Source organism: Chamaea fasciata, unplaced genomic scaffold (assembly GCF_029207755.1).
Source record: "Chamaea fasciata isolate MVZ Bird 193981 ecotype frontalis unplaced genomic scaffold, bChaFas1.0.hap1 SCAF_6, whole genome shotgun sequence".
Lineage (NCBI taxonomy): Eukaryota > Metazoa > Chordata > Aves > Passeriformes > Sylviidae > Chamaea > Chamaea fasciata.
Window position 1 is genome coordinate 30,865,469 of NW_027094091.1, and position 22,592 is coordinate 30,888,060.

General features: G+C 36.8%; 1 protein-coding gene across 7 annotated transcripts in view; it reads left to right on the forward strand.

Annotated features, from left to right (window-relative positions):
• The window catches only part of FAT1 (FAT atypical cadherin 1), a 103,143-nt gene extending 81,280 nt beyond the window's left edge, over window positions 1–21,863 (forward strand). For 2 of the 7 annotated variants that reach the window (XM_066185853.1, XM_066185854.1), the window contains exons 15-29: window positions 1,133–1,347; window positions 1,752–1,889; window positions 2,186–2,329; window positions 4,621–4,818; window positions 8,832–9,642; window positions 10,576–10,707; window positions 10,816–10,979; window positions 11,534–11,996; window positions 12,533–12,686; window positions 12,913–13,023; window positions 13,218–13,849; window positions 14,103–14,240; window positions 16,310–16,369; window positions 19,224–19,259; window positions 20,158–21,863. In XM_066185853.1, the coding sequence (XP_066041950.1) occupies window positions 1,133–1,347; window positions 1,752–1,889; window positions 2,186–2,329; window positions 4,621–4,818; window positions 8,832–9,642; window positions 10,576–10,707; window positions 10,816–10,979; window positions 11,534–11,996; window positions 12,533–12,686; window positions 12,913–13,023; window positions 13,218–13,849; window positions 14,103–14,240; window positions 16,310–16,369; window positions 19,224–19,259; window positions 20,158–20,777 (4,016 nt within the window). In that variant the 3' untranslated portion in view covers window positions 20,778–21,863. The remainder of the gene's footprint in view (window positions 1–1,132; window positions 1,348–1,751; window positions 1,890–2,185; window positions 2,330–4,620; window positions 4,819–8,831; window positions 9,643–10,575; window positions 10,708–10,815; window positions 10,980–11,533; window positions 11,997–12,532; window positions 12,687–12,912; window positions 13,024–13,217; window positions 13,850–14,102; window positions 14,241–16,309; window positions 16,370–19,223; window positions 19,260–20,157) is intronic. The other 5 variants (XM_066185855.1, XM_066185856.1, XM_066185859.1 and 2 more) reach the window with 5 other exon arrangements.
• Window positions 21,864–22,592: the final 729 nt, after the last annotated feature.

Sequence of the window (22,592 nt, forward strand, 5' to 3'; positions counted from 1 at the left end):
ACAATCTATATGCATCATTCTGGCTGTAAAGTTGCTGCTGCAGTCTTTTCACCCATTTTGCAGCATGCTTACTAGAGGAGTGTAGTAAAATGTAGAATAGGGGCTTTATTTGTTGCTTCTATTTATTGGATTATTACTTGGATTAGATTCATTTATCTGGCAAGAGTAAGGGTTTCCTAACTGGAAATTCCCCACTCTGGAGGCAGGCAGGTGGAAAGATATAGATCTGTAATGAGAAACATAATCGTCTTTCCACAGAAAGTATATAATCAGAAGGAATGCCATGTTTGGTAAAAGAAGGATTAGAAATAAAATTGGTTGGGAAGACTAATCATTGGTCCACAAAGGCAGTACTAGAGAAGTTCGATATGGCATTAAAGAGAGCTTAGAATAGGAATATTATGTTCAACCATATATCCAGCATGACAGTGGAGATTTTAGGCTTGTACAATAGTCAGATTTAGTCTCAGGGACTATTTAGGTTATGTTGAGAATTTTTTGCTATGTTAAAAATGAATAAACACCTCAATTTTAGTTTTGTTTACTTATATCATTCTTTTTCTAGAGCTATTTTCTGGTAAACTTGTTTGGGTTTGGTGGGGGGTTTTTTTGTTTTTAATAAGATCTCTACCCAAAAGTTAATTCTAATTGAATTAGAACTACTTTTAGTAGTTAGTTAAATAGTTTAGTGGTTAATTGTACTAGGATAGTGTAAATTACAATTCTAGTTCTTCCAGTGGACATGCCGGTACTAAGGTATATAAGTACTTTGCCAGATAAACTTCACATATTCAAAATGAGTAAAAAGGCTCCAGAAAAACTCATCCAGCAAAACAATGTGTATGGTAGAGACTGCACTATGTTAACTAGTCAGTTAAAAACTCACATTACAAAATGTAAGCCAGGTTGTTTCAAACTGTGAATCTTTTGTGGTAATGGCAGGAACTTTGCATCTCTTTGCTTACATGTGTAAATCATAATCATTTCACTGGGTTGCTCTAGCTTTACAGTGACAAATCAAGCCCTGAAGAAGCTGAGTATTTGTCAGGTCAAAATAAAAATTTGCAACACATAATACTACAGCAGTAGCAGAGTTTTTGTGTGAGGCTTTTTTTTTTTTCTTCTTCCCTAGGAGCCATTTTTGTCATTGAGAGTTTGGATTATGAAAGCTCTCATGAATACTACTTGACAGTGGAAGCCACAGATGGAGGCACACCTTCATTAAGTGATGTTGTAACAGTGAATATTAATGTCACGGATATGAATGACAATTCTCCAGTGTTTAGCCAAGACACTTACACTGCAGTAATCAGTGAAGATGCTATGCTTGAACAATCAGTTATTACAGTATGTATTGGGTTTTTTACTTTGAAATACTCTGTCATGATGATCATGCTTTCAGTTTTGAAGGAATAAGTATTGATTTGAAGGTGAACATCAATGAATAGATGTTTGCCACTGAGTGAATTGAAAATTTACTTTAAAAAAGTTTCAGAAGTAGGGACTTCAGCTGCTGTGGGAAAGTAGATAATATTTTGTCAAATGTTCATGTTCTCCTCATGAGACCGTGGCTTAACTTTCAAAAGAAATTCAGGAAATAAGGTGATGTTGGTATATCCTATTGAGATTGCATTTCTTCTTTGAACTATGAAATTTGTTAGACCAAAAGAGCTCATCTTCAGGTTGAGTTTCTCTGGAAGGTGCTAGAGTCTATTTCAACCTGTTTTAAATGAGACTGTGATGTTCCTTAGGTTATGGCAGATGATGCTGATGGACCTTCCAACAACCACATTCACTACACAATTATAGATGGCAATCAAGGAAATCCTTTTACAATTGACCCCACCAGGGGTGAAATAAAAGTGACTAAGCTTCTAGACAGAGAAAAGGTGAGTTTTCTGTGGTTTTAGGGCAGCTGGGATTAATTTACCTATACATAATTGATGAACACCATTTTTTTACTCTATTTGTAAATTATCATTTCATGTTCCAAAATTAATATAACTATAATAAAGTGCAAGCATCTGTTTGTAGCAGCACTTTCGGGAGGAAGAGAAAGGATTAAATATATGAAGGAAAGCTTTACTGGGAGTTGTGCTAAAATAATGCTTCTGTAAAACAAAATCTGAGTTTGTTACTTGTTTCCTCTTCAGTAAATGTTTTAATTTTTTTTATTAATTTTTAGATTTCAGGGTATACTTTGACAATTCAAGCTTCAGATAATGGGAACCCACCTAAGCTTAACACAACTACAGTTAACATTGATGTTTCTGATGTAAATGATAATCCTCCAGTGTTCTCAAAAGGAAACTATAGTGTTATCATCCAGGTAAATGCAACTAGTGAAGTAATTAAATCAATAATGTTATCAGAGTGCGAATTTGTGATTTGAATTTTTCTGTATTTTTAATTATTTGAGGTCACCAGTGAGACTACTTATCAAATAAGTGTTGAGTGTTATAAAATTCCTGTTTGCACATTATGTATAAACTTACATTGCAAGTTGTCAGAATCACAGAATGGGTGAGGTTGGAAGGGACCACAATGGGGCATCTGGTCCAGCCTCCCTGCTCTGCCAGGGTCATCCCAGAGCACAGGATTGAGCCCAGACAGTTCTTGAATATTTACAGTGAGGGAGACTGCAGTAACTTCTCTGGGTTCTTTTTCAGATTCCTTGAATGTGTACATGTATATATATTATACATTCCATTTATGCATAGACTAATCTTAGAATCATACAGGGATGCTAAAATACATTAAAATTTTGCTATTTCTATTTAGTCTTAAGAGTTACTGCTTAGAAAAATATCCTTTAGGTACCTGTTTCTGTGAAGCTAGTGTTCTGCACCATGGCACATAGGTTAAGCCTTAATTCCCGTTGGCCTCCTGTGGGATCAGCAGCAGTTAGAACAAGAGTGGAATTTCATATGACTGCATACCAATCCTTTGACTAATTTTACACCATAGGATGGTAGCAGTAGGCCATATTCTCAAGTGTCTGGCATGTACTTTCCTGGTTCAGAAAACTGCTAAAGCAAAGACAGCAGAGTCAGCATCTGTACTTCTTGTCTTCCTAAATCCAATACGAAATAAACGGAAGTCAACAAAGGAATTGCATTAAGATGCTTGTAGATTAGTAATGTAAATGAGCTCAATCCCTTATGTCCTTCTACTGTTTCCTGGCCTGGTGCAGATCAGTGAGGATCAGACAATGTTGCCTGATGCACTGTGCCATCCTAACATACCACTTGTGTTTGAGACAAGTTTGCATCATTTTTAAAGGCAGCTTTCTGAAATAGGGCAAAGTGAATATATACAACATACATATAGGATGCAAGTAAGATGTCCTGGATCTTGCTTTAAAAAAGAAAACAAAAACAACCAACCAACCAAAGAAAAGAAGAAAATAAAAGAAGAAAAAACCAAAACAACAGATTCATGTTTGTGTGCTATCAAATGTACCTTCTTTTCCCCAATTACAGTCTTTATTGAAATAAATGTTAATATCTCTCTTAAACTGCAGACTGTGTACCCAATGTCTGTTTTATTTCCCTTACTCAATTAAAAAGGAAGACCTCTTGTTTTGTAGTTCATTCCTATGGGCCTGCCCTACTTGAAAGTAGCAGAGAAAAAGCTGGAGGAGTTGCCCAAGAATGCTGGTGTGCATTTCCTCATGTGTTGGAGATGGATATATTTGGATGCAGTAGAAAATGTGCTTAGGTCTTAGGAAAGTCAAATTACTTTGGATGTCCAGCAGTAAATATTAGTATTTTAAAGCAATGGTCTTTGTTTTGCTGAAAGGGAGAAAACTTCAGCATTTTGCAGTATCTGATATCTAAATTGACTTATTCTCATAGAAACAGAGAATTGTTAACAGGAGTTTTTACACCTGTGAAAGAGATGGCATTTTGTTATCATTGTACTTCAAAATAATGTTTCTACTTTTCTTGCTTTTCAAATAAGTATGTGTATAGAAAAATCTGGCTGATACAGTAGAGCACAAGTATTCTGGGAGAGGTGTTAAAAGTGTTAGATTAAGTTGTATGTGTGTGTAAGATACATGATAAGCCACTATATGTGAAGTGTCTGTGAAACCTCCGGCATCCATGTAATGCAAGTTTGAAGGGATTTTATGATGCAAAATTTTTTTTGCAATTTTTTTTTCCATATTTTAACTGGATGGTGGCTGTAGCAGCCACAGCTGTAGTCAGAACTTTTATTAGGGGTCCAAGGGATCTGATGAAGGAGGGTATTTTTCTAGTCCTCCTAACAAAAACATTAGATTATCCTTAACAGGTGTTTTCTCTAAATTTCAAGTCTTTGATGACTTGGTAATTAGGCTACAATAATATTAATTCAGACCAGAAGTGGAAAATGTGAAGTGTCAAGGCTGAACTACCTTCAAAAATATAATGCAAAGTTTAAAAACCTGCCTTTCTCCTTTTACTGTTTTTGAGTCTTATTCTCAGAGGGTAGTAGTTTCCCTGAAGCAATATTGTCATTCTGATTTCTCTTGTACTGATTAACTGGTTTGACAGTAATTTTTTGAGGTTTCTGTTGGAAGGAAGAAATCAGCATCAGACCATATCCTTGATTATAACAAAACTTATATGTCTACAGGAAAATAAGCCTATTGGATTCAGTGTGCTGCAGCTAGTGGTGACAGACAGGGATTCTTCTCACAATGGCCCTCCTTTTCTCTTCACCATCCTGACTGGAAACGAAGAGAGAACGTTTCAGATTACTCCGCAGGGAGTTCTGACCACAAGTGCTGCCCTGAATCGCAAAGTGAGAGATCACTATTTGCTTCATGTTAAGGTAGGATATTTTTGTCATGTTTCTCTTACTGTTTTGCATTGTAAGTATTTAATTAACAAGTGATTCCCTCCACCACTTGTCTTTCTGTTAGGAGATCCTCACATGCCAAGTAGTCATTTGAGGCATGTCTCATGAGGTGACATTAAATCTGTTGGTTTAAATGCTACACAGATGCAATGGGAAGTTCAGTTAAACTTACAGTAGAAGTAAGGTGTAAGCGAAATGTTAACTGAGTGAGTGGTCTTGATAAGCCCTTTGCCTTCTGGTTGGAATGTTGAAAAGCCAGCAGGGGACAGGCCCCTTGAGCCACTCACTATTGACTGCAGAATTCCTCTTGCCACTGTCGTTTTGACCCTTGAAGCCATGTGCCAGACTAAACCCACATGATGAAAGCAGGGATATTGTGCAACATAGCAGGAATGAAAATTTCTCGTGTAGTGCCACATTCTTTTTTCAATGGCAGTTGAAAACATCTAAGTTTGGACCTTTTTTTCATAGTATTTTCAGTAGACATTTTTTCATTGCATTGAAACTTGCAGTGGAGTAGTTTGAGATCTCAGGATCCTGCAGTGGAGACCACAGCATAAAACTCAAAAAATTACCCTGAAATGCTATAATACAGGATATGTTTGCCATTGTTGTGCAAAAAGACCAGACCATGTCCAAGGTTACATTAACCTACGTCAGTTCTCTCAAATACTTTTGTATCCTAGTGTGAGAAAAGTTCAAACTAATTGCTTTAATCTTACCTAGTCCTTTTAAATTCAGTTATAAATTAGGCAGCTGGGAACAGAGGACTTAAAATTGGTAGGCTAAAAATAGATGGCCTTAATTCTTAAACTCCATTTCCAGATTCAGGTTTTAAGAAAAATTCTTACCTTCATTTTCACATAAGGAATTTCTTTCAATCTCCAAATTATTCTTACCCATATTATTGCAGATAATTCATGAGCAAACAGCACTTGCAGAATTTTAGAGCAGTACTGTTTATAACAGTGTATGGTAAATTCTGTCCACATTGGGATAATTGTGACATATTTACACAAAGTCTGTTTTCTTTGGGAAAAGAGAAAAAAATTTACAGATATTGTAACTTGCTGTTTGAGTCACTGAAATGTTAGTAACCAGAAGCCATCAGTCAAAGGACAGATATTTCAGTCAAATGTAGTTTAGTTTAGGGTTTGAGAACTGGGATGAAAATGGGGGCAGGTATATCATTCCTCTGTTAGCCATTTTTTCCTCAGTAGTAATATGTGAATTCCCCCAAAGTCACCTTTTTGTTTATGGATGTTTTTCCTGTATGTGGAATCAGTGTAGTGCATTCATATGTTTTACTTCAAATCTTCTCTAAGCAGTAACGAATTTCAATTTATTTTGCTTTTAAAATGTATTCTTACAAATGCATGTACAGATAGTTATGTTTGTTCTGTATTGACTGTCACACTGACTTTGTCACATTTCATGATTGAGCTGCACCTTTGGCCCTTCCTTATGTGCCTGCCTTTTCTTAAGTGTGATACAGCTGTCTAACATCTTCCTCTGGGTGGAATCTTGCAATTCTTTCATTTTTAAGCCACGTTCTGGTCCCTAGTCTGCTTGTAAACAGCCTGTCAGTACTTCAGCTATCTTGTCTTCAGCACAGCAGCTGAAAAGTGCCTTTTTATTAGTGAATGAATATGGGCTATTTTAATGGTATCCAGTAGCTAAACAAGTGTCTTCAAACAAATGCACTCATTTAGAACAAAGACTTCTCAGAGATTGTAAATCATTGAAGCAGACTGTACTAATGTGCCTCTTCTTGTGTGCTGTAGTACCCAATCTCAGTATTTTGGACCTGTCTAATCTCTTGATTTCCAAGTTTCTTGAGTGGATTCTTAAACTATATCACTGTCTTTTAATTGCCATTTGTTATTTTACACTTTGCTAGCTTTTTTCAATAGACATAATGCTATTTGCTATTATCTTACAATTCATGGGTATGAAGGCATCCAAGACTAAAACTATCATTTGTCTATCACAAGACTCCAGTTCCAACAATATGCAAAAAAACTATAGGCATGGCTGTTGAGATAAAATAATCTTCCTCTGTTTATTTAAAATAATATTTTTTGTAGGAAGGCATTTTTTCAAGTTTGCTTTACGTTTAATTTCTGCATTTTGATCTTGCAAATCACAAGTTTATGGCTGTGTATGATCTCTTGATACCCATTTTCAGTTTTTTTAAGGACCTTTACTGGTGTGCTTTTCAGTATTGACAGCTTTCACCTTAGTTGCTTTCTGAATGGATTGCTGGGGTAGTGATGTTTTTAATTTACAGGCATACTTTCATTTGAAAGGACTCATAACCAAAAGAAACACTAAAACCACACAAACCTTCCTCATGTGCACTCTGTGCCTCCAAAAGACTTTACTTTTGTCATTTTAATAGAAATAAGGAATTTTTTTTTTCCCAGTGGTCACCTTATATGAGCACGCCACTTGTTTGCTTGTCCTCTCGCCAAAGGAAATAGATTATCCATTAACAAATGTCTCACAGCATTAGTGTGTGGAATCTTCAGCTATGAGTCATGCAGTCCTTTGTGCCACACTGTGAAGTCTTCAGTTTAAAACCACAGCACATTTTTAAATATCTGCACTATTGAAAAAGCATTTCTCCTGGGGCTCTTCTTTCCTACTTGCTGTCCATTTGTTATAATTTTGCTTGTCTGTTTGTTTTGAGCCTTTTCTTGGTTCCCTTGGGCATTTCTTCTGTAGCTAAACTGCCTGCCTTGTCTTGTTTCCAGGCAGAGATCTAGGCAAAACAAAACTTTGCCAACTTGAGCTAAAGCTCTCGTTATTTATTTGGGTAACTGAAGGGCAAGTTTCTAGCCATGCCTGTCTTTTGGATTTAACAGAAACAGATGAAGACATGTAGTTCTGTGAGACACACGTTACCTTTTAAAAATGCCACGTTTATGTGCCCATCCACAGATAATCTTGTGCCTGGAGTTACTCCTCTTTTGCTTAAATTTGTATAAAAAATCAAAAGCAGCCTCTCTGCATAGATTTTCAAAGTGCACTCTGTAAAATTATTGCAAAATCTTTTAAACAATGCAGAATATCTTGTACTTCCTGAGCCCTATGTGTCCCCTCTGTACCTTCACATGTCTCCAATTCTTTAACTATTTCTTCAGTGTCACTTTCAGCATCTGGGAGAGAGTTCTGGAAAAAGGTAGATGGGGAAACAAGAGCTGAGAAACAGAAGGAGGAAAAGTGAACCCAAGGGAATTCTTTTTACTCACTTTTCCACTTTTTTTTTTTCTGTCTTCATACAACAACAGTGTATATCTTTGTCCAAAAGGGGTGTAGAGCAGGGTGTTCAAAAAGGCTTTAAAATTTAATTAGGCTGATACAGTTAAAGATAGTTGATTTACTGCCTGAAGCAAATAGCACTGCAGGTACCTGCCTCTTTCTTCCCTCTCTGTGACCAAAAATCATGAAAGGCAATATAATTAATTGTAACTTTCTGCATGCATTTTTTTTTTCCTTCTGAAGTACTGCTTGGCACAGTGCATTTAACTTGTCTTCCAGACCACCTCCTAACTGTAGTGAAGCATGTTGTACATTTCTAGTGCATGACTCATTTCAAGTTTGTAATTTGTTTCCGTGCTTGATATAAAAAAGCTTCAAGCACCATCTGCTGTCTGAAATCAGCTACTGTGCATTTCCTCTGTATTTGCTACCAGTGTTAATAGCTTTCGGGCATTTTCAGGTAATAAAAGCACTGTGGGCTTTTAATCTGGGAAGAAGTGAAAATGTATTTGTGTGCCTGCTTATATAAGCTTTTTAAATTTTCAGTGTTAACTTTTATGTTAGGAATCGTGTTACAGAATTTATGTAAAGCATTTTCCTATAGGACTTCTTGGTGGGATTTTTTTGGTACAAAAATACAGGTCTACTGTATACAGTATAAATATCTACAGTAGAATTTGAGATAAAGCAAAAATTTAAATCTGTCCTCATCTTTCCTTTAGGTGGCAGATAATGGAAAACCACCCTTGTCATCTTTGACTTACGTTGATATTAGAGTGATTGAGGAAAGCATTTATTCTCCAGCAATACTGCCTCTGGAAATCTTTATCACAGCCTTTGGGGAAGAATATTCAGGTGGTGTCATTGGAAAAATTCATGCAACCGATCAAGACGTTTATGATACCTTGACATACAGTCTGGACCCCAAAATGGAATCCCTGTTCTCTGTTTCCAGTACTGGTGGCAAACTAATAGCACATAAAAGGTTAGATGTAGGACAGTACCTCCTAAATGTCACGGTTACAGATGGAAAATTTACAGCTGCAGCCGATATCACTGTACACATCAGACAAATCACACAAGATGTATTAAATCACAGTATCACAATACGCTTTGCAAACCTGTCCCCTGAAGAGTTCATTGGTGATTACTGGCGCAATTTCCAGAGAGCACTAAGAAACATCTTGGGCGTGAGGAGAAATGACATCCAGATTGTTAGTTTGCAGCCTTCTGATCCTCCTTCTAATCTGGATGTGCTCCTGAATATTGAAAAGTCTGGTAACTCTCACCACCCAATGAGAATTTTGCTCCACAAGATAAACTCTTCTGTGCCTGACCTAGAGGAGATTTTAGGTGTCCGGATAATTGATGTGTTTCATAAGCTCTGTGCAGGCCTAGATTGTCCTTTGAAATTTTGTGAAGAAAAAGTAACAGTGGATGAGAACATCATGTCAACCCACAGCACAGCCAGGCTGAGTTTCGTCACTCCCCGTCATCACAGAACAGCAGTTTGTCTTTGTAGAGGTAAGAACGGTAAGGAAGACTGTATCATTGAAAAGATTGTTCTGGTTTTGAAAAGCAGTAATCCACAGACGGAAATTTATATTACAGGACAAGATTAGGAATGTTCTGTAACTTTCTCCATAATATTTGCCTAATTTTATTCATGGTAAAGAATAATTCTTTCTTATCTCATTACCTCATTTCTAGAGTTTACATAATGCAGGCTTATGGGAGCAGATATTTGGTTTTTTATAGCTACACCTTCATTTTCCATTTTATGAAATAAGTTAATTTTTTTTGTTACTGCCTATCCTATATTGATGGCCATTTTCAGTCTTGTGTGCACATACGTAAGTTCCTGCAAAGTACCTGAATACTTCTTTGTTTCTACTCAGAGGAGTAGCCCACACAGTTTCCAAACTTGTTTGGGAATGAGAGGGTAATGTGGGAAATAAATATTCATTAAAATATATGTAAGTACAAAGATTTCTGACAGAAGACTTAATTTATCTTTACCTTTGAGGAAAACAACATTGCTTTTTAAAATCAGGAGTTAACCTTGCTGGGTGAATTTGCACATATGAAGTAAATACGTAAGACCCGTTCCTTTTCTGTCTCAAATACAGACATGCTTTTCTCTGCTCTCCCCAACCTACTCTGTCCGTGTGTAATATCTGCTTGTTGGGTTTTGTGGTGAATGGTTCTAATGGTAAGCCTTAAACCACAACACCAGTTTCCCAGGTTTACCTACTGAACTGAGTAAATCAAGATAAGGATGAGCATCAGCCACACTGTATGCTATTTGTCTAGTCTGTGCCAGTCATGCCCCAGAACTGTTATTCACTTCTTGTCTGATAGTTAGGCATATCATTTGGGGTACTTTCAGCTACTGTATTTAAGAGGCCTTTTTCACAAAATACTATCACCACCAACAGAAAAGAAATAATGGATTTGGTTTTGCAGAAGGGAAATGTCCCCTGGTGAACAGTGTGTGTGAAGGAAACCCATGTCCTGAAGGTACTGAATGTTTAGGAGATCCAAAGGAAGGAAAATACACCTGTGTTTGCCAAGACAGCAAAGCTGGACAATGTCCTGGTAAGGAATTAACTCTAAAAAACTCTGTGTAAAAGTATATTACTTTGCAAATACAAATTCAATTCCAATCCTATGCTAATACTTTTTACGCTTTTCTGTATTCCTAAGCATCAGCTGGCTCTGCTGTGACATTTACTGGGAGCAGCTATGTGAAATATCGTCTCATGGAAAATGAGAACAAAGAGGAAATGAAGCTGACAATGAGACTTAGAACTTACTCTGCTCATGCAGTTGTTATGTATGCTCGAGGAACAGACTACAGTATCTTAGAGGTATATTAAAATCTCCTAGTGCATATCTCCTCCTTTCTTCCTACCATCTTCTTACTATTTTTGTGTCAGATTAAAAGATTGAGTCTTAACATCTCTGTAGAATAGTTATAATTGAAAATTGCCTTAAAGGTAGGGTGTGTTACACATCCAGGTGACAAACTTGTACAGAATTTTTTAGATGTGTAAACAAATAAAGCTTCCTGAATCATATATTTTGAACAACTTTATGTTTATTTGCTCTAAAATACTGAAGTCCATATAGGAAAAGTTACTTAAAGCACAAGATAAAAGGTATTGAAGTATTGTAGTATTTTGATTATGGTCTGTGACTGCTTTACCAGAGGAACAAAACGTACAAAGTGTACGTTTCAATTAAAGAAAACATATAGAATAAATCACAGTCGCTGTAACTGGAAAACGGCATTATTAAACTGCTTTTTATGAACACCACCATCATCCTGTCTCTCCAGCAAACATAAACTTTTATAGGCATCAATATTTTATACTCTTTAAGTGTGCAGACCATTTATTGATGTTGTGGCTTTCCTCTGTAGATCCATCATGGAAGACTGCAATATAAATTTGATTGTGGCAGTGGACCTGGGATTGTCTCTGTTCAGAGCACTCAGATAAATGATGGCCAGTGGCATTCCGTATCTCTTGAAGTGGATGGAAACTATGCACGACTTGTTCTGGACAGGGTGCATACTGCATCTGGTACTGCTCCTGGTACACTTAGAACACTAAACCTAGACAATCATGTGTTTTTTGGTGGTCACATTCGTCAGCAAGGTACAAGACATGGTAGAAGTCCTCAGGTTAGCAATGGTTTCAGAGGCTGTATGGATTCCATTGTACTAAATGGACAAGAGCTGCCCCTAAACAGCAAGCCACGAAACTATGCACACATGGAAGAATCTGTAGATGTCACTCCTGGGTGCTTACTGACTGCCACAGATGGCTGTTCAAGCAGCCCGTGTCAGAATGGAGGCATCTGCAATGCACTGTCAAATGGAGGTAAGCTGCTCTTCATTCTTCCACTTTTAGTTTTCAAAACTGCTTTTGAACTTCTCTGCTTTGAAGGACAAAACAACTTTGTGCATAGTTCTTGGTTTCCCAGACTTCTAGAAGGTCAGTTGTTGTATAGGAAGAAGGGCTGTGTATGCCTCCTAGATTCAACTCCTTGGGGTATGAAGTAGATAAAGTCCATCTGGCAAAGTGGGGATTTAATCTTCAGTGCTGACATCTGAGGTCCATCCCCTTAACTGCCTAATCTGGAGTCTTTCTTTAAAAATTCTGAAATCATTGGGACAACTTGTGTTTTGTGAGAGAGATGGAAATTATCCTTCAGTCATGTTAAAGGAAACTCTTACTGTTACAGTTTGCCTTATATTTCGATAAAAACATTTCTATTTTCTCCTACCCTTTCTCTCTTGTAACAAGTTGGTGGGTAGGGAGAAATTTATCTTAAATCCGTAGGTGGGCAGGGAAGATTAGATCTCAGATCCAGTAAAGCCGTGTACATCTTTCAAAAAGACTGTATTTGATTTCAGGTTACTACTGCAAGTGTGCACCTTTGTTTATGGGAACTCACTGCGATGTAAGTGTCAACCCATGTGCTTCCAACCCCTGCCTTTATGGTGGGACTTGTATCCCAGTCAGTGATGATTTTATCTGCCAGTGCCGAGGACAATACACGGGTCAAAGGTATGTTTGTATGCTACATTGTATCAAGGAACCTCTTAGAAAACAGGATATAAATGTAAAACTGTTTCCTTTTTTATCTGTTTCCTACTTAAAGCTCAGACTTTGAGACACGCTGGAGCTGGCTGGACTTAACAACAGCCCCTGTGTTACACCTCTGACTCCCACATTATAAGCTTGCTTGTAGTAAGGTAATGTTCAGCTGGTTTTGATTGTTTTGCCTTTGCAGATGCCAGCTGGGTCCATATTGCAAAGACAATCCCTGCAAAAACAGTGGCAAGTGTATTGACAGTTTGGATGGACCTGTTTGTGAGTGTGAAGCAGGCTTTCGTGGAGAAAGGTAGGTAGCGTTCCACATATATTGAATTTTACTAGTATTGATTAACAGTTCAAACTTCTTGAAATCTGGGATGTTGATAAAATAGCAAAAAGTGTGCAGTAAATTATAATTATATCTAAAATTGTTGAGAACAAGATTGCAACAAAGACTACTGATGTAAACTAAGCATCACTGCTGTGTTCTGTTTCTGATAGGTGTCTGACTGATGTCGATGAATGCGTAGAAAACCCATGTCTCAATGGTGCCCTTTGTGAGAACACTTATGGTTCATATCACTGCAACTGTAGTCGTGGATTTGGAGGCAAACACTGCACAGACATTGTTCTTAATAAATACGTTTCAACATCTTGGAACATCAGCTTAGCTGAAGTGATTGGGATTATTGTTTTCATCGCAGGAATCTTCTTGTTAGTTGTGATTTTTGTTGTCTGCCGCAAAGTGGTTGGCAGGAAGAAGAAGCACCAGCCAGAACCTGAAGACAAGCAACTGGGGGCTACGACAGCCTTCTTGCAAAGACCATGTTTTGATGCAAAATTGAACAAGAACATCTATTCTGACATCCCACCACAGGTTCCTGTTCGTCCCATTTCATACACTCCAAGCATTCCAAGCGACTCCAGGAACAATCTTGACAGGAATTCCTTTGAAGGGTCTGCTATCCCTGAGCACCCTGAGTTCAGTACTTTTAACCCAGATTCTGTACATGGTCACCGGAAAGCTGTAGCTGTTTGCAGTGTTGCACCAAATTTGCCACCTCCACCTCCCTCCAACTCACCTTCAGACAGTGATTCCATACAGAAACCCAGCTGGGATTTTGACTATGACAGTAAGAGATGTTCTTATTTTTTTACTTTCCTGTTAAATGTGTGTGCTGGCACAATTTTAATATGAGTACAAATATGAGTCTCTGCGTATACCTCTTAGAGTGAAAAAGGCATTATGACTTTACTGAGTTTTATCTTTGATCAGCCTTCGTGCTCTACTAAGTTTTGTAAAAATGTGCAGATCTCAACTTTAATTTGTATTGATTCTTAAATCTAGAATCTGTTCATTGTCTCACTTGTAACTTTCTCTTTCAGCTAAAGTAGTAGATCTTGACCCCTGCCTTTCTAAGAAGCCTCTGGATGAAAAGAACTCCCATCCCTACAGTGCTAGAGAAAGCATGTCTGAGGTCCAGTCTCTCAGCTCCTTCCAGTCTGAATCATGTGATGACAATGGTACGTAAAAAGCAATCATTCTTTACCACTGATGTTCATTTGTTCTGTCTTTGCATCTGTATCTCTTAGTAACAATAGGATTTACATATATTGAATATATATTAAATAGTAGCTTATTTAATATATATTTGTATTTACTTATGTTAATATCCAGATCTGGTAATTTTTTAAGAAATATTTTACCTATCTACACCAACTGTTAATTATTTTACCTTAAAATGATATATAATTATTCTGCTGTTAGAATATTACAGTGAAAATGCAGCTCAAGTTGCTCAGAGCCTTGTGTTTAAAATGTATTAGAATTTGGTAAACTCTTCTAGATTATCCTTAGTTATCACCCTATGCAAGAATACAGTGAATTTAAAAAATGGCCTCTGCACAAGTATAACTTTCACTTTGCTGTTCAGCTCTCAGAAAAAAAACTTTCTGGTGTTACAGTTTCATTTGTTTCCTTCTCTTTTTCTTGCTGCGACCTCAGCTCCCATATGGATCAGATCAGTTCTGAGTGAGAGCAGAGTTTAAGGGACTGCTTGTAAGTTTGATTACTTTAGTAATGAAGGAAACTGCACAAAAAGGAATTTTGTTATAATAGAACAGTATATTTGGCTTTCACCATGATTGAAATGAATTCATATAAACATTTCATACATTGAAAAAAGCCAATATAAAAGTATGAATATTTTGATCTCACCTCAAGTCCATCAAAATATATTCACCATACATATTTGTGGGTTTGATTATTATTAATTGGATGTCTTTTCTATTGTGATGACAGATGCTTTTATAGTTGATATGAATGCATCTGTGCATTCAGAAACATGTCATACTGATTGGACAAAGCCACAGTTGTCTCATATCTTAATCTGCTAAGTTAAGGTGTGCTTTGACTCTTTATTCCACTTTCTGCTTGTCTCTGCCTGGTAAAAAAGAATTTGAAATTCCTTTAGCTTAGGAATAAAGAACATTCTGCTTCTTAATGAAGTAGTGTGATTTGTTATTAACAGCATGAAAAAAACCTTTGTGGTTTAATGATTGGTGAAAGTAAAATAGTATGCCTACAGTCCTCATAATTTTATCAGTAGACCTGATACCAAGTTCCAGCATTTTTTCCTGTGGTTTTAAGTGTCGTGTTGTACATGTTGTTTTCCCCTCCTCACTGTCTCATGTTTAGTATATTCTTTTTCAAATTTCCTGTCATGTATTGATTACTCATTAATACATCATTTTAAGAGAAATAGCTGTAGCATCATAGATACTGTTCCTTCCTTCCATTTTGGCAGATTCAGAATTTATTAGCTTGATATTTAATCCCTGAACTGTGCAAACAAGTTGCATGTGCTTACTTCATTTTACCCTGTAAGAATAAATCCTTCTCTGTTCCAAAACTATCTTGAGGGAAAGGGAAGACATAAAGAATACATTCATTTAAGTTTTTGGGGTTTTTTGTTTTTTCTTTTTAAATAAGCATGTAACAGCCTGAGTTTGATATTCCTCCTGTGATATCTCTATTTCATACAAAACTTAAGTAGATCAGTAACAGAAATTTCCAGCAGGTATTTTTCATATTCTATCCTTTAAGTTCATTTCAAGGAAAATTTCTTTCCCATCTTTCATTGGTAGGGAGGCAACATAGTTTACATTTTCAAAGGAGAAGTCTAATGCAATAATCCTTCGTTCACCCTACACAGGCCTTTGGAAAAGTCTAGTTTGTTGCTATGTAGGTAAAGTATTATGCAAATTAGTATATTTAGGCAACATTTCAGAAATTCTAACACAACTTAAGCAGCCTTGTGCTCATGCAAAATGTACTTCATGAGTAGTTACAGGTACATTTGTATGTTTAGCAAGAATAAAACTGAGCTTAGATAAATGTTTTATGTATTACATGTAACTACTCACTAGATTGAGAGTAAATGTGTATGTACACCAATAATCTTGCTCCATAAAATAGTAACGAAGTGCAATTTCACAGTGTTGATGGAGATTTTTATGTGTATCTGTCTGCTGTTTAAAGTGATACTAACTCTAGGTTTGTTTTAATTTGCTCCTTTTATACCTTTTACAAGCTTCCGTAGTGACTGTAATACACCTTGTCAATGCTGTTGTTGACTCGGTGGAAGAAGAAGGTATATACATGTTTTCATATTTATTTACTGCTTTGGCAGCATAATGCACGTTTGTCTTCTTATATTGTCTTCTAGTAATGTAGTCCTAGCCAGATGCAATTTATAAAATACTATTTACTTTGTGATAAGTTATAGCAAAAATACATTTATATTGTACATCTGTTAATATTTTTTTGCATATACTGTAGATGTGATCAGGTTTCAAAGTGTGTTTTCTTGGGGGAAAAAAGGGATTGGCATAAAAAGATCTTGGTGCTTACTCTCTTCTGAGAATATTCATACTAAAGATGCCAGCAGAATTGAGACAACATCAAAGGCAAACACATGCAGTACTGTAGATGAAACAGCAGCAGCCTCCGCTTCCTTTTTTTTCTCCCACCCACACCTGTTGATACCTTGTCCAGCTGAGCAGAATCAAAATGTTCTGGTATCAGTACTCACTTCCTTGGTCTTCAGATCAATCTGTCTCTTAAGCAGAAAAAAAATATTTTTGTCTGCAGCTGAGATACATAGGCATACACATCCTCCTCAGTTTAAGTAGTGTGTTACTATGCAGCCTTACAAGGAGTACCTACAATACATGTTTGAGTATATCTACACACACACATATTTTTGTGTGTGTGTGTAGTATGTGTTTGGAAGTTAGAAGGAGGCAAGGTAGGCATTTTCAATGGTATTTTATTTCATTTCTGCTAACATTTAAGAACTAACCACTCTGGGAAACACAAACTCTTTAGAAAATAATAGTAGTAATAAAAGTCCCAGTGAGTCTGTACAAATGCTAACTATTGTTTTAATTGACTAAATAGTACTTTTAAGTTCCTGTAAAAGGCAAATGATTCACTCCATGACCATGAGTTTGCAGAGGTTTCTTCTGTAATGACATCCGGCCTATGCTTCCTATTTCTAGATACAGACTAGGAAACATAATGTTTTTTATTAAGTCTTACTTAAAAGGAAGCCATTGTAAGAACATAAAATTGATTATAGTAGCTAAAGTTTCACTTTGGTTTGTTATCTGAAGTACACCCTTTTTAATTTATGCAGACAGACGAAAGAAAGTAGACAAATGCAAGGACTTTCAATTACTTGAGAGTATTTCATTAATGAGAGTGCCATTTCATTAATATGTACCTATAGACAATAGTCAGTGCGGAAAATTTGCAATGCACAGTATTTGGGAATGGGAGAATTACAAGACTAAAAGAGGCCAGATCTACCAGGGGAAATATTTAATAACTGAGTCAGATTTTCTCTAAGATTTTAATTGGTAGAATCTAAAAAATATAGATGTAGTTCTCAAGTCAAAGATAAAAGTATTGCTTGATGTTTTAGTATCACCATAAGATAAATACAAACATTGTATGCACTGCAGTCCTAGAGAGACTAAATATGTCCTACTCAGCTGCTTCTTAACATTTGAAAGTTTCTGCTCTTAAAAAGCCTTCCTTCTTTCAAAACATCTTAGAAATAAAGAGTTCTGCTTTTGAGCACCCTCAGGAGGGTTTCAGTTCAAGCAGCAAAGATCCTTGCTCAAGCCTGCAGCAAGGTCCTGTCCTGGGACAGATGGTCCTTACTTTTAGTCTCCCCAAGTGTTTCTGTCCAACAGGCATCATGGAAGCATGAACTGTAGCTAATCTCATCATAGGACAGTTTCAGGCCTGTATTCTCTGCACTGCTCTTCATGTTGTAGCTTGATGCAAATTACCAGTGCTGAGTGCAAGAGAAAATATAGGTCCAATCTAGCAGATTGTCACATAAAGATGGACACACCTGGTTCTAGTTTGTGTTTCTGTCATTTATGTTAAAGGGTCTTTGCCTCAGAAGAAGAGGAAAACCAAGATTTCTCCATTTCTTGGAAAAAGTGCTCTAAATCATAAAGCCTATTGGCTTTCCCAGTTTCCCAGGAGAAATTAAGAATGTTGTCTTCTAAACAGACTAGTGATCAGAACCTTCTCCTGGAGTTGAGACCAGAGATGTTTTAGGAGCCTCAGAGCTTATACCTACATCTCCATTAGTCTGAACAGTATTTTTCTAGTCTGGGCCAGGCAAGCTTAAAAAAATAGGAACTTCTCTCTAAAGAGCAACCTCTATCCCTTCCAGTCTTCCAACAGATGAAAATATGAACTCTTAGGAGAAGATTCTGCTATTATTATTACTATTATAATACTATTATATTAATAATATTCTATTATATATTATATTATTATGATATTGTAATTACTGCTGCTGTTATTAGGATAGGCATTACTCATCCTTAGAGACTTTAATAGGGAGTATATATTCCTGAAGCGAGAAAGGTTTAATATTTGTCAGGTAACACTCAGCAGGGCAGTTCTCTGCTGAGTATGAGTTGTTGGAATTGCTGTACAGAGGGAGGCAGTGCTTTATGTATGGAAGCCAGACCCTAAAGGAAGAGTTACCTTGATACTCAAGATACTTCAGAGTGTAAATGCCAATAGATGGAGCCCTGTATCAAAACACAGGGGTAGATACAAGGAAAGAAAAAAATCAGATCGAGTCCTGTTACCCTGCGTAGCAGAAGTCCTTGAATATACTGATATAAGGATTTCAGCAAACTCTCCAGACTGCAGATTTCACCACAGCTGGGACAACTATGTCCCAGATGGGCTGTACATTAATTCAGTAGCTGTCCTACAGTTCAAGTCTTAACAAATACAGAGCCCGGGAGAAATTTTTTTTAAAAGCCAACTTTAGTATTGCTAATTAAACTGGACAAAAGCCATGTGAATATCATAGTTACTAGTCGTTTTTTTGTCTTCATATGGGTTCTATTATTTGATTCCTAACTACAGATGTTTTTTCCTTTTTCTTCTCACTCTGCCACCTAAAGAATCTTTTGCTGTTCCTGACCTCAGCAATTCAAGAGGTGACTTCTGCATGCAGTTCATTGATGTTCACCAAAATATTTCTGTTCATATTTGGTTTTAACACAGTCTTACTATCAGTTGCTTGCTGTGCATTTGTCTGCAGTGATTTCTTTATACTAGACTCGCACTATATTACAACAGTGTATTTTTTTATTTGTGTTCAGATGAGAGGAATTATTGGTTTTCAGTTAGTTTAGGCTTACATCTATTTGTCCAGCAGACAAATACAAACTTATTCAAAGGGAGCTTCCAAGAGAGGATCAAGTCCAGTCATTTTTGCATGATTATGCCTGATTTTCCTGTTTTGTTCTTGTAGTTGAATGTGGAATGTCTTTACTAATAACAAAAGATTTTTATCAGAGGTGTTCCTGTAGAGCTAACAGCATTTTGTGAAACTAACTTTATAATTTGCTTGAGCGGCAAAGTCACTTTAAATGGTCTGAGCACTTTACCAAATAGAAATTACTTCTTTCATGTAAGAAAGTCATGGATTATATATGCTAAATATATTCTTAAGAAAAAATAGGCTGTTGTTACCACCTTAACTAATCACTCAGCAACAATTGAAGTATTTAGGTCCACCAGGTAGGGTGTTGATTCTTTGCTATCCACCGAACAACTATGTATTGTGACAGCACATTCCATAGATGGCTACAGTTCTCTAGGTGTGATGTCTGAGAAAATGTAAAAGTTCAAGTGTGAATGATACACTATCTCATGCATGGCATAATGTAAAATTGTGTTGAATGTCTTCTGTGCAACCAGGGCAAACTGCTGATTAACAAGTAGTGTCCTAATCACAATGATTGCATTGTCTTAATACATGTGTTGATTTCTCAGTTTAGACTAACTTGAATACAAGATAGTAATACTATTTCTTTTTAATGAACTTTTCAGGTTATCACTGGGATACATCAGATTGGATGCCAAGTGTTCAGTTGCCAGGTATCCAAGAGTATCCAAATTACGAAGTGGTTGAGGAGTCAGCTCCGCTCTACACAGATCCAAATGCCATCGATACAGACTATTACCCTGGTGGTTATGACATAGAAAGTGATTTTCCACCTCCACCTGACGACTTCCCTGCACCTGATGAGCTTCCACCGTTACCACCGGAATACAGCGACCAGTTTGAGTCAATACAGCCACCCAGAGACATGCCAGCCGTAGGTAGCTTGGGTTCTTCTGCAAGGAGCAGGCAGAGATTCAACCTTAACCAGTACCTTCCCCATCACTACCCTGCAGACATGTCAGAACCCCAGAGCACACCCAGCGGCGGCAGCTACAGAGAGCCGTACGCTCCGTACTCCCTGGGGTTCAGCCAGGACTTTGAAGCACCCACTGTAGACAACATGTCCATGTCTGTGTACGCTTCCACAGCCTCCTGCTCGGATGTGTCGGCTTGCTGTGAGATGGAATCTGAAGTCATGATGAGTGACTACGAGAGTGGAGACGATGGTCACTTCGAAGATGTGAAAATTCCTCCACTTGATTCCCAGCAACATACAGAAGTCTGACACACTCAACAAAAGTGCCTGGACTCTAACAAACTTTATGAAATCTAGAACAATTTTCAAGAGCTTTTTTCTTTTCTTTTTTTTTTTTTCCAGCCATGGTGAATGCTTTTGTTTCAGTGAGCTAAACTGGCATGGCAGCATTGGATCATGCAATTCATTTCACTAAATGAACCTCTTTACATTTCCTGATCTACTGTAATTTGAAAGTTCCAAGATTTCCATTGGCTGTGCCATTTCTGAGCATCCTTTATGTACTTACATTGTTTTATGTTTAAAAAAAATCACATACCACTTCTCCATGTTAGCATGAGGCTTATATTTATATAGTTCTAATGCAATTAATTTTCTCTTACATTTTGTAAATTTTATGTACAGTTTTGATTTTAATAGTTTTAACTAGATTTTGTAGATATTTTGTGAATTTGTTTTCCACTGAAACTAGTGGTGTTAGTGTGCCATTCAAAATGAGCACCCTGACTTATTATAATCAGGGCATCACTTTGTGTATTCCCCTGAAAACTAAGGTTTGACATTTCATTGTAAAACATTCAACATAATCACACCATTTCGATTGTACATACATTAGGTCTGCTATTTTTCTCAATCAGCTATATGGAAATGTCTTAAATGGGTTGCTGTATTTTAGAACTGTAAACATTTTTTTTCCCTTCTTGGAAAGTGTGTTGGGGACCCTCTGCATACCAGTTTAGAACCAAAACCACCATGACACAGTTTTTATAGTGTCTGTATATTTGTGATCCAATGGTCTTGTAAAGGTTTTTACTGAAAATTACCATTAGCCAGTCTTTCTTACTGACAATAAATTATTAATAAAATACTTTAGCTTTGCTCTGTGTATCTCTATTATATAATATACCATTGACAAAGCATTCAGTGCAGCATTTTTTAAGTCTGTATATGTTTTGTACTGTATTAAGTTACTTGCTCCAAGCAACTCATTTTCCTCTCCTCCGAAATCAGCCTGCAGTTGTGTTAGAGATGCTCACGAGATGGCAGTGTGTGTCTGCTTAATGGTGTTTTTAAAAGTAATCGGGCCAGTCTGAATAAAGATTGATGGGTATCAAACTGCAGTAGCCTTCTTAGTAGTTTGCATTTTTCTTTAAACATATAATATCAGCTGTTTAAAGTGCTGAGTATTTTTTATCTCAAGTCACAAAAATATTTACCAAAAAAAAATATCCCCAAGATCTTTAAAACAGTTTCTCCCCTTCTTTATCACCTGAATACTTACTTTCATGACTAGTTCCCCCTTGATTGTGCCACCTGCATGCTGAAATGGCTATTCTGTTGTCTGACTTTGTGCTAATAGCTGGTGGTTTCCTGCAATTATATTTCAATCGCAGTTTCTTACGTTAACTTCGCACTAGAAGTTTACCTTGAAGAAGTAAAGGTGAAATACAATTTTCCTGTGTATTATCCAGCTGATTTTCTGACTAGAAAAGAACAAAGCCTTTAACAGAGTTCTCTAGCATAAATTTGGCCTGATGGTAAGCTAAAGGAATAATGTAACTGTCTTCTGCCTCTTGCTTGAGGGATTCTTTTTAAGTTCAGAACAGATTTCTTGGCACATTAGTGAATTTTTAATATAGCCTGGAATCCTTTCAGCTCCACCTCCATTTTGTTCATACTGTCAAAAAGTTCTGTAGCCTAGAAATATACAATATTAGATTCTCTCTGTCCTGAGAGCTAAGCCTCAGCCTTCTACCATCTAGGGGAACAGGTACTGTATTTGGAGTGCTATTTATATACAAAATGGAACAACTCCCAGCTTGGCAGCTGTATAATGGAAATTGG